This window comes from Diuraphis noxia, unplaced genomic scaffold (genome assembly GCF_037042655.1).
Source record: "Diuraphis noxia isolate RWA-SAM2 unplaced genomic scaffold, SU_Dnox_SAM2 contig0002, whole genome shotgun sequence".
NCBI lineage: Eukaryota > Metazoa > Arthropoda > Insecta > Hemiptera > Aphididae > Diuraphis > Diuraphis noxia.
In genome coordinates, this window is record NW_028301712.1 from 74,752,751 (window position 1) to 74,766,420 (window position 13,670).

The 13,670-nt window shown below is 30.0% G+C and overlaps 1 protein-coding gene across 2 annotated transcripts in view; it reads right to left on the reverse strand.

The window, feature by feature from the left end:
- Positions 1-13,670, reverse strand: part of LOC107162781 (C3 and PZP-like alpha-2-macroglobulin domain-containing protein 8) — a 145,107-nt gene that overhangs the window by 32,617 nt on the left and 98,820 nt on the right. For both annotated transcript variants that reach the window (XM_015509829.2, XM_015509814.2), the window contains exon 3: positions 13,258-13,442. In XM_015509829.2, coding sequence (XP_015365315.2) covers positions 13,258-13,442 — 185 coding nt within the window. The remainder of the gene's footprint in view (positions 1-13,257; positions 13,443-13,670) is intronic.

Sequence of the window (13,670 nt, forward strand, 5' to 3'; positions counted from 1 at the left end):
AAGGCAGGATGAGTTAATGACTTTTGCATTTTTCCCCTTTAATTATCCTATACACTATGATAACCGAACTATAATACACCGTTTCAAATATATACAATAAGTATTTTATACTTGAAAAATAAACCTCTAGGTCATGTTTCAATGAAATAGGTAGGTACTCCGTAATATAATATATCAGTCGCTTATTTGAAAAATATATAAAATGGACGTATAATGAACACATTCGAATGTAACATCATATTAAACTGTTTTTAAATATAATAATATGCACATAAATTCGTACGCATTGTTGTAAGGTTTTTTCTCTTTTTGTTCGAGAAAATACAAACTGGGTTGCGTGAAATCTGATTCCTCGATGTTTGTGCTATAAATAAATAAAAAATATATGGTATTGATTTTGTGTTTAATATTTCCTGTGAGTTTCTACATTTGCTCAACTGTCCTATTAAAAATGATTTACCTTTAAAGTGCGATTATAGCTTATTTGTTCTGTGCACATTTTAAATAAATAACCTAATACGATGTACTTACCATTGTGTTGTGATTTATTGTAACACAAGAGTTCTATATTTATTTAAACATATTTACCATAGTGATGGTGAACAAAATAAAAATATATATGTATCGAAAAGTATGCAATTAGAATTTTGGCACAACCTTATAAATACGATTTTAATGATTTTAATGATTTTATAATATTGTTTTTATTATTATCTACAGTATTTTATTAGTAGCCTTCCCAGGATCCATGTCTACAAATAATATATTTATTTCTTATAATTTATCATACTAATAATTAGTAGGTAATAACTAAGATTTTTATTCTTTAAAATATCAATGATGTAGCAGAGACTTCTAACAAATTACTTCGGCAACTTGATACTAAGCTATACCTACTTACAAACTGGATATAATTGTTAACAGTGTATGTAAACCAAAGAGTTGTCATATGAATTGAAAAAACATTAATAATTTGTGTACCGACGAGTATTCACTCAATTATAATAAATGTATACCACTAATAATTAAATTACATTTTAGAAAATTGTATGGATGTATCGATATAATAGTGCGACAAAACCATTCACAGCTCTACAGATGACGAATGGTCCATTGTGCCATCGAAGATTTATTATAGTTTAGGTTTTATTGTAACAATTATAATATGTAAAATAAAATTAGTGATTAAATCTGGAAGTATATCGATGGATAACGGATTACCAATGTGCAACATCGTTACAAACCATCGACATACTACTAAATTCATAATAAATATTAAAGAACATGTTTGTTAGGGTAGCGCCATTTAAAATGTATCATTTAGTTACTGTGTGCGCTCGTCGTTGTACTATAATATTAATTATAATTATTTTTATATAACTTTACACAACTTTTGAATAATGGTAAATTTAATAACATATTAAACTGTTTACAATTAATAGTATCAGAGTTAATGATAATTATACGTAAAAAAAGTCATTTTTATAAATTTTTAAACGTCACACATTTTTCGTTATTTTTTCGATTGTTTTTAACGATGATAATAACTAGGGAATTTAAATATATTTTTAACAATATTTTAAAATAAGCAATAATGTTACTAAAATATGCATAATTTATCTACACATTAAATTACACATATTAAGTGACAATCTGACAACACACTAACATAATTAAAATATAATAAAATGTATTCTCATTTTCCAAAATAAATTATACGCTAGACGGCTAAACTAACATAATATGTTATTTATATTTATATTATAAATCGTAATAATATCATAGAGGTAATTGGAGAATTAATATTAATCATTAATATTGAAATTCTTAATTTTAGCTTAAGAACTGCAACAGTTGACTTATGGTAACCTTATGTATACCTGCTGACTTTGGCGAGGGTTACAAACAGGTACAAAGTGCAAATAATAATGCTTGTTCTATAGTCAATAGTCATTCACATTCACAAACATTAATTTTAATACTATAAAAGAGAAATCCCATTACACCATATCAAGTTCAAAATTCTTAGGCTGATAGACATATAACACACTAAACAACTGTGGATGACGGTAGTCATTCGAAACATGGAATGATATTTTAATTTTGATCATGTGCAGTAAGAAATATATATATTAATTATTAAATATTATTATTTAAACTATATTCCATGAAGTACCCTGCCTAAAAATCAAGTTATAATTAAAAGGGACCCCAAAACTCTAACTGAAATACGTACCTATTCATACATATTATATTAAATCAGGTTTTTCAACCCCGTTACATGTGATATAATTCAAGAGAGTTACTGTATTTTGCTTTTTATTTTCTGTAATTACACAATCTATAAATTATAGTAATTTATAGTAAGTATATTATGTAATTAATATAATTGTATAACCTAACCTAACCTTTAAGTAGCTGCATTATGTTATTTTTATTTTTATTTTTTAAATTATTGTAGTTCAGTAAAATTAAACAATTTGTAAATATTTTTTTTTTTTAAATAAATATAGTATTTAGGAAGTTTTTTATTAAGGAAATGTTAGTAAAAATTATTATATTTAAAATATTAAACAGAAAATAATGTGGTCAATTATTTTAACAATAAAAAAACTTCATTATTTATTAATTTATAAGTTATTACCTATAAGCTATAAGTAATTATTTATTTTTCATTACATAACTAATTATAAATAAAATTAGCTGACGGTAAAAATTGAAATTTATAATGATGAAATATTTATTTAACGTGGCATTATATAATATTATTCTTTATTTAAAAATAGCCTCTAAAATTAATGTTAATATTCATAAACAAAAAAACCTATTACATGGTTATTGGAAAGTACTTTTTATAAATTAATACATTTTGTAGGTACATAAATTATATAATATGTATTTATTTTTCGTAGTGAACAATATTCACTATGACTTTCATACTAAAAACTAGAGTAATATTTTATGATTAATCATGCAATATTTTATTTTAAATTTTAAGGGTTTTTGGTTTTAACCATTTATTGATTGCATTTAAATATTCATTGAAATACAATTGTAATGTTTCACCTTTATGTGATGAATAAGCGGACATAATTCATTCTAACAAAGTTTCCCAAAGCTTATAAATTGAGAGTATGTAATGAATATTAAATAGTTGATCAGCGAGCTCATAAAACTATTCAACTTAGTTACCTTTGATAGTTTAATTTAATCGAGAATAAAATGTTTAGTTTAGATTTTGCAATTATAATATTTAAATTTTGTATCAGAATATTTCGTTATCTATAATGATATTAAATTAATAGTGTTTGATAACTTTTAGTTTAATTTTTAATTAATTATACACAATAGAAAAATGTATAATAATACTTTATTCGATTATTTAGTTATATAGGTTAAGTTAGGCTAGTTATACTTTTTATATATACATGTACCTACCTATTTGAATAATTTGTCTATTTATAGCGTTTTATGTCACAATAAAATAATGAAAAACAGTTTAAAAACTTATTAATTATTGCGAAGTAACTATATTAAAATGTTTTATGAGTTTTAGCCCATTAATAATTTTTAACTATTATGATTGATGAGGTATTTCTTCTTTTTTTATTACATTACGTGGTTTTTCGTTATTATAACATGATAATAATATATTGTATTTGATATGCACATTACAACTTACAACACGTTTAGACGATTGCCGTTGTCGAATTCAAATGACATGTGAATGCCATTGAACTTAATATTGTGATCGACTCGAATATCAAACTAAAAATAATTTGTATAAATAAACGCGCTCGACTTTATGACAGCTGTGGAAGCTTTAACGGGAAATCAAACACGGACCGCGCCGCAGTGACAAATTTACCGGAAATATTAAAAAAAAAAATGAGCATAAAACGAAAATAGTAAATATTATGATAAAAAAGCTGAGTCCTTTGATTGGTGGTTGCGTTTAGCGTTCGTGTAAAGAATACAAGCATGGACATCGCATCAAGTACACCTGTCATTTATAGTGTTCGTTTGTTAAGAGGGTTTTACTTCGAGCGAGCGCGCGGGCATACAATAAAATATTAGAATGGAAAGATAAGCTTTTGAAGGAAAACTAAACTAAAAACTCCGCTCGCGCACACGCGGTAACCGATTTGTTAAGAACTCGGGTGGTGCTGTGTACGTGATCGGAATTCTCGGGAATTACGACGTCGTCGGGCGTACCGAATAGGCAATTTCGCTACAGCAGTGCGTGCGCGAATAATAATAATGATATAATGTCATGATATTGCGGTCATCCGCGGACGATTAGTGACGGAAAAGTGGTGGGACCAGACATATTATAATCATAATAATATGGCGCAAACATCGAACCTCGCGTATTAAGCCGTACTCACTAAATATTTGGTACGTATATTATAATATTATGTGTACTGTAGTGCTCACAATTTGTCGTACAAACGATATTATAAAAAACATAATATATAACTCACGCCACGAAAAATACTTAGAGTTGTTTCTTATCGACCAGCCGAACGATATTAGCCTAATAATAATAATTATTATATGACAACACGACATCGCTCTGCAGGCGTGCTCAGACCCGGCCGGTGGGTAGGAAATATATATTTTTTTTCAAATCTTGGAAGGGTATACTTGCACAGAAACAGTTGTGCTGGATATGACTGCCACGGATATCGGGTGATGTGGTATTTGTCATCACTAAAACAATAAGCAGGTCTCACTTTATGTTTCCATCGGCTCGATTGGGTATAGTACCTACGCGTTGTATTATTATATAATATTATGCAGCAAGAAATGGACTGTGTAATATAATCAAAATAATGTTATCGAACACTTATAGGTAATCAAATACAAATAAAAGAAAGTGTTTTATCGTTTTAATAAAAATAAATAATATTATTTTCACTATACAGGGTGGGTTGGGACCATTGACCAATTATGTTCATATTCTTTTACCTTTTTAATAGTGAATTTATTAAAATGTATATGTTTAGAATTTTTTAATTAGAAACATAATATAATACCATTTTTCTGTTACTTCACTTGTTTACTGTTTATTTCTTTTAACAATTATTTATAGTGTATAGTTTTTCTGAAAATATTGATGTACCTACCTAATTCAAACTTCAAACGAGTAGTTTTTCAGTTTTCCAGTTATTAAATGTTTATACTAATGAAAATAATTTAGTCCTTAAAAATGGTTTTGGAAAGATATAAAATAGATGTAAAGCTGGATCTAGTATTAATTATAATTGAATCATTTTTACAAATTATTAATCCTAATTTCAATACGTCAATATTTTCAGAAAAATAATTATCCAATAAATAATAAAAAGGAGTTTCTTTAAAAAAAAAAGAAAAAAAACAACAGCAGTTTGAATCATAACAAAATAGTTCTTAATAAATAGTACAAAAAATGAGAAGAACTTAAAGTCAATATGGTCTTTAAATGTATTTAAACATTTATGACATCAGAGTGAGCACCGTTAGTGAATCATTCTGTATGACAGTAATAATAGTACGATTTAGATGATTATTGACTAATAGCTTTCAATTCAAGACGCATTTTCTAATATGTTTGTGTGTAGAATTTGCTTTAAAATATGCTGGACGCATGTCGACGTTCTACAGGGATGCAAATTACTTACTAAAAGCTAGTTTTATACAAAACACGAGTTGTGTTATATTCCCGTTTCCGTGGTACAAATCACCGTAGTGGGACACGATAGTGCCGGACAAATCAGTTTAATCGAGTTCGGTTAGTTCTGTTAGATTGTCTTGGGAAAGACGCACTCCCTCGGGTACACGAGGGATGGCGTGCGTGCGCGCGGTGGTGGTGTATATAGACGAATGCGCATATCGGGGTATTAATATTATTATTCAACAAAGAGCTTTGTGGTCGGAGAATACTGAATTAGCGACACGTCCGTGAATCGTGTCTGGAAATTCATTAAGCTCTCTCTCGGCAGGCGCAGAGACATGGCGGAGACGCGTGTACGATTGTTGTACGCCTGCTGTCCTGCAGCCCTGGCAACCACTCACTTATATAATACTCCTGTAAAGCTCTATCACCCCCCTCCTCATCATGACCCCAAACTTTCCCACCGCAACCCTGTATACCCAGTACTTAGGTCTTATATATGCCCTCGCACACACGAGTGTGTGTGTTTACAAATTAATAGGCACGTGTACACGTGCACGCATATGTGTACCTATAGGCTACAGGGTGTTTCCGGGTTTTTCGTTCAATCGTCAAGAACCTAATAGCATTATTAATTACATTGTGCTGGCATCGAGCTAAATCGAAAACATATTTTACGTGGTGAGATTTATCATATTGCACTTATAGTTTAATTTAAATAATTACTTTCACGGAGAGTTCTCGAATTACTGTGATTGGGATGAAAAATGAATACCCAAAAACAACGATGCACGACGCACGATTTGTGTGACTTTCAGACGCCGACTTAACGCCTTAGGGAAGAAGACAATGTTTCAATATTCTCGTGGAGTATTATACTGTGCTTGGGGTTGTGACGTGCTAGTGACTAAACTAGATAATGTGGATATAGTAAATGCTTTCAAAAAATTCACATTCGAAAAATAATGCAAAATAGATAACGATAACGAAACCGTTTTAATAAACCAAATGTTTTACGACGAAACGAAAAATATCGTAAATACCTATCGTTAGGTAAATTCAAAGCTTAACCGAAAAGAAGATACAGTACTCAACAGACTTCGCATTGGACACACCAAAATCACGCACGGATTCCCGATGGCAAGAGAGAGCCTCCAATTTGTCAAACCTGCGGAACTATGTTCACAGTCAAACACATAATTGCCGACTGTTTACTATACAACCAAGAACGAGTTGAGCACAGGATATCATACAACCTGGACTCTGCACTCGGTTCCAATCCTAAAAATAACCCAGATTTATTGAATTTTTTAAAACACTCCAAATTGTACAATCATATATAAAAAAAATTTACATCCCATTTTATTTATAACTCATCTTTGTAAATATTGTACAAACACTTATTCATGCATATCTTTAAATTTTCTGTAACTAATGGCCTTTGCTATCGATGTTTTTTTGTTATCAATAAAAAAAAAAAATAATAGTAATATATAATATAGATGGTGCGTTATATATAATATATGCACAGTCATAGTCATGGAGAACGAGCTCTCATCCGCTACCATTAAGGGGTTTATATTGCTCGAAATAATCCATCGGCATATACAACCCAAATCTTATCCATGTCAATATTATGTATGTGTGGGGTGTGTGTGTTTTGGCAGATAGAGTGATTACGATAGATACCACAACAACAACAAGAATGTGAAAGATGGCCAAAAATAATGTTTTAAATAAAAACATTGAAAATGACTATGTCCTAACCGAATTATTTTTATAACACTATAATAATGTTTAATTACACGTTTTTGATTGAATTTCATGAGATCTCTAGAGATATTTTATTTTTATTTTTTTCCAAAAAATAACAATAAGTTTCTTTTTGCTTATTTAAGAAGCTTAAAAACATAACACAAAGTTCTCATAAGTGGTTATTAAAATAATTTTAAAGATATTATAGATAATTATACCGGACTCAATTAATTCTAAAAATACTTTATCGGACTCGGTGTGCGCGTATGTATATATGTATAATAATATACGATTAGTATAAAACATCTAGTGTTCATTATTTTTTTTATATCGTCTAAATCTGATTTAATTATTATTATCATCATCTGTAAATCGGCAAGAAATGCAGTAATGACGACTATTAGCTATTTTTTTGTAATCATTTAAAAAATTATTACTAACCCTTCAGGGTTGAAGTTAAATTTGTTTCTTATATTTCGGAACCCGGGATTTGCACATTTAAATATATTTTTAAGGATATTACAATGTGTTATTTATTTACCTATATTAAGAATTAAGAGCAACTCCAATAAAAATCTCGTAGATAAAATTGACAAATAAAATACTATTTGTATAATACTGGGTTCAATTTATTATGAGATGAACAGACGTACGCGCCTTTTTTTTTAATAGATTGTGTATGTGATAAAATTAGCTGCAGTTTTAGGTTGTTTTTTTTCGTTTTTACACCAATTTTAAAACATACAGCTCTTTTAATTTGATTTGATTTACTGCGGACGTTTTTAAATTTAATTTTATCCTTATAAAATCTTAACATTTCTCTATTGTATTATTAAACTTACGATTTATGTTTTTTTTTCAATTTTCTTGAACAGTTTATAATTTTTATTTTTTGAATGCTATTTATATGTATAATTACTTATATAAGCAGTTTTATTATTTTTTATTAATGACACGGAGTGTATAAATTTCAATGTTACCTCAAAATAAAACTGAAATGTATATTTATACATTTTCATTATGTGTCACGTATGGTTGGGTTATACATTCTCGTACTGGGTGTTTTTTTCGACGGTAACGGTGGTTAGACACCACGGTATACGAGTGAAATTACCGGAGTGACCGGTGGCGTAGTGGTTGAATACTACGAGTTTGTGGGACAGGAGTCTGTTGGTAGGGGATCATCGTGAAGGGATTAAAGTCACGTTCAGCAGAAGGTATGTGGAAGCACCACTGATGCGGGTGGTATCACGGTGGTGCTACGTGAGTCTTTCTATGGGATGGTGAGGCATCACTCACAAAAGGTGGAAGTAATAAGGGGCATGATGGAAAGTGGGATAGCGGGTAGGGTTGATAGGAAGGATACACGTTAGGAAGGTGGTCGGGGATACTTTGAGGACGGTTGGTAGGTTGCGAATTTCCGCTTCCTTTATTTACCCGTTGCCGACGTTCAAACACCACTTAGTTAGCGGTTATCGTCGACAAATTTTGTACCGTCGCTAGCACCACACCACCACCACTACTACCATCGCTGCCAACACATCTCACCGCAATAAAACGCAATAATTAATGACACGGGCTCTCGCAAATATTTGACGACTCTGCTGGGACTTAATATCCTCCACAGAGGTGACCACTCAAGTCCTGTACTCCTGTGTTATACTATATATTTATATATTATACTATATATAGAGAGGTTCTCGCGTGGGTTTCCTTTTCTGGGCAATCCCCACATGCGTTCGATTAAGGTACCGGGCTCGTGGTTGATACCAAATTGGTTCCCGAGACCCTACCTCACATGTCGAATTGGTTCCCTTGTGGCACAGTCTCATTTGCTTTCAAATTACATTCATCAGTGAGCCTAATTAGTTCTCGTTTTATTTCTAACAATAATTTATAATATCTGGGTATAATCTGATAATATGATCAAAGAAATCCATATGTTCAAATAATTTTAACAAACAGATTTACATAATGCCATTGCATAATATGACCAAAGCTTGGAGTTTGAGGTTTCCATTTATGTCATTCGTAGTAGATTAGTAGAAAACTAACAGATTAGCCTCTTCATAGAATAAAAATAAAAGTTATTCAGATATCGGGCAACTTTTGAAACTATTTTGTTGGGGTATAAAGGTATAATATCTAAGATTTAGACGGTATCCAATAACAACATACAGTTTATTTTTTAGTATATTTTATCTTCACAAAACGTGTTTCACGCACATAAACTACTTTAAAATTTTATATTGTACATGCGTCAACCTTTTCCGGGAAGAAATCCATCAATTTTTTGTCAACAGTTCACCCAAACAGTTTGTTTATTTTAAGCTTTTTTTAAAACGATATTTTAAATATTTCAGATTTGATTCTATATAATATGATATCGTTTGTGAATTTCATAATCATTTACAAACTGTTTTTTATTTTGCATTGAACTGGATGAGCCCTTTATTTAATATAATTTTGACAGATAACAGAGGATAGATCGCTTTGCCAATATTCTTGTTCCCTTGTCGAACATAATAGGTGATACAATTGTTGTTCTAACTCTATAAAATTCCATGATACCATAATAATATATTATTGTATCCTGTACGTGACTTGTGGTTTATTTTTAAATCATGAAACGATTGATAAGGCAGAAAGTGGGTACAAACTGTATAATATAATATTATAAAAATATATTCCTTCGGAAAATGTCGTTTTGTTTTCGATAAGATTGTTCTCAGATTGAATAATATAATACTCCACTATTACCGTCCTTATGGTGAGCGATATTAGGAGATTACTCATTACTCAAAAAAAAAAAAAAAAAATGAAACCATACCAATATACCATTTTAAAATACCAACTCTAAATAAGAAACAATTAGTGATGTGCTAGAATACTATGAGCCTAGTATCAATACTTTAAAAATAGGCAACTTCATATTATTCAAAGGTTTTGTAAAAGCAATAATAATAAATTTCAGTATATTGCCGTTATAGATATAAAAAAAAATACTGATTGCGTATTGTGTATGTTGTTCGAATGAACTGCAATTTATTGAAAGCACAAAAATAAGTTCAAAATTGTTGAAAATTAATTATTTGAAGTCGGTATTGAACATGTTATTGCTGCCCTTCCTATGCCAAAAGTTGAAATAGTAGAAGACTGTGTAAGGTGTATTTATTTACCTTTGATATACACATTGAGAAAGAATAGCCTGGACGTGATATATTATACCCATTTTCTGACTAAAACTAATTAACTATTCCTTCACAGAAATGTCTGGTAGGTAACTACGGACTTATATATTACAATGTTAAACGTATTAAATTTTATTTTATATTTATTTTAAGTTTGCTAATTGTCTTTTATTTTTACCTATATTATGCTAGAAATGTTATTTTATTACACATGTTTAAAAAGTGATACTAAAAAATTAAACTCGAGACTGACTTTTATAATTTAAAATAAAAACAATTTATTAATATAAATATATAATATATATGCATGTAAAAGTGTCTTGTTTGTTACTTAATATTCATTTTGCGAAGGTAAACAATCTATTAATCATTAGATATTGACTGTAAATAAAGCTTAAAAAAAACATTTGAGTCAAGTAGTATTAAATTTAGTATGCCACAATGAGATTAAAATCACTCAAAATACTTAACAATAAATTCATGTGTCTAAGTCACCTTAAGTTATGTCTCACAAAGTAGTTGAACAAATTTAAAATTGGGTGAGATTTATAGGTTTCATTCCATTTCAATTAGTTTAACATACAAAAAAAAAAAAAATGGTAGTATCAAAGTCACTCCAAAAGTCGTGTGACTTTGGTTACTTTGAAAAAAAATTTGAAAAAAAAACTGTTCATTGGAAAAAAAAAATTGGGAATGCTGATAAAGTAGTACTTGAGGCAATAACATTATGTTGAGGTTCGTTACTTAAGTATTACAAAAAATATGCGTACAAGAACAAAAAATCAAAACAATTTATCAAGTTACCTCAATTCACGGTGCTTAGACTAAATTCATGTCATCTAAAATATATATTTGAATAATAAATCAGTTTCAACAATTGTATATTATTAAGTTAATTGTTTTCAAAAAAAAAAAAAAAAATGATTTTAACTTCTTTAATTTATACAAGCAATAATATTATTTTTAATGTAATTAATTGAAAAATATAAACTCCAAAAAACTTTTTAAAATCCTAAATATATTTATTAGTCATTTAACTTGGGTTACCAGCAAAACAATACAATTATTCAAAATTAATAACGATTAAGTAATTTACATTATATTAATGAATAATTATTGAATTTTTCTTTATACCTTACCTACTTTTTCATATTTTATATTATAAAGGCGTACCAGTTTTGTCAGTGACCATAAATTATATAATTAAAACCAAAATTAATTATTTTTAAACAAATTATAATTATACGTTAATGAAAACCGTTTTGAACATGAACTTTGAATTAATTTTCTTTTTAAGCATGTCGATATAATTAGAGGAAGATTATTGACTTAGACAGGCATCACTCATTAAATTTATGGATAAAAGGTTTCGCGTTAATTCGTTACATTTATTCGGGCGCTCGTCTAAGAGGAATATAAGATAAATTGTGGTTTGATAAAAACACGTATTGTTCACCTCAGCACTACTTTATGGTCTATAATCCACTCTCCGCAATATCGTATGACGCACACGTGTATAATCCTATGTCACTATATCTTCACCAGAAATTCCACCCCCTCCACCACAATTATCCAGCGCCTCCACCAACACCACCACCACCACTTCACCAACGCCCATCTATACCCCGACAAATTGGTCGCGTTAAGCACGGATGTATGAGGTGAGACCGTGTTTACCTTTTACTTGTACCTAGAGCCAGTGGAGCTCAAGCGAGAATCCTTTCTTAGTCGTCATGTTAATTTGGGTGTTTAAAGGAGGAACACGCGTATAAAATATATTATTATCAATATGTATTTTGTGTGCGTTCATTGTACCACGCCATTGTGCTGGCAATGCACCGTTATAATCGTGTTTCGGTTTGTATTTTATTAACAGCCAGCACTTAATCCGAATTAATAAAGGTCGACGATGTTTTCCGATTGTCTTCAACAATTCGTTAACAGAGCGGTTTATATACGCTGACTCTACGGAGTAGAGGTAGTCCGCACAAAGCACACAATTCTACGAACTCAACGTAAAAAATCCACAATAGCCGTCAGCGGACCTATTTGTATTAGGTACCTATTTTAAATTCGTGTGTTTCTGGGAAAACGTATGCAAATGTTGAAATACATTTAAAAATGTGCAAGTGATTATTTTTTGTATACGACGTTTCGTGGTAACATGATATAATTTAGAAGAGAGTTTATGTTTTTTGAAGTTCACAACGTTTATTACGTTTCAAGGAATATGGAGATGGCCATTTATAAAATATAAATACTCTCTATTATGATGAAATTTATATTTTTAATAAAACAAGATAAAAAAAAAATTATAACATAACGTTTTCTATGATAATATTGTTTTAAAAAAATACTGTATTTCTTAATGAGCAATTCATATGTTTTTTGGGTGATTGAAATTGGATCTAGTAGACATTTTTACTATACTTACATAGCCCTACTTACATTACTTACTAAGCCATAGTTTCTTTATTTCTTGGTGAATCTATTACAAATACCTACCAACGAGTTATGACGTTATGTAACGGTAACCGCGTTTGACAAAAAGAACCTATTATCGTCATTGCAGCACACAATTATCGTGTTTTCTCATGCACAGATTATGATAATACTATCGGTACTTCGAAATTGTTTAACATGCATTTTACTGACCATGTATGGTGACGGTGTTGTGCGATAGTACGTCGTCGTCAGCCGCTCGCTGTTGCTCGGTTACCGGTATCTGACGCAAGAGCCGTAGAGTCACGTCTTTGGGACTGCATGCTGGATTCCAGCTAACCAGTACTGCGGTTCTTTGACCAGGAACGGCAACTTTGGGTGCCACTACGTTGAATGCCCTATAAACAAGTAAAACATTTCAATTTAAAATAGGTTTGTCAGTAACTGTAACGACTAAATTCATTTTTCTACCAGAAAAGATAAATGAATTCGAAAATCAAAACTTTGTACTTATCGAGTATATACAAAAAAAAAAAACACACATCACTATACAATAAACACATTCATCACTATGCTCATCATGGCCTAAAGTTGGCATAAACTATGCTGATGCCGAACCCTCATTT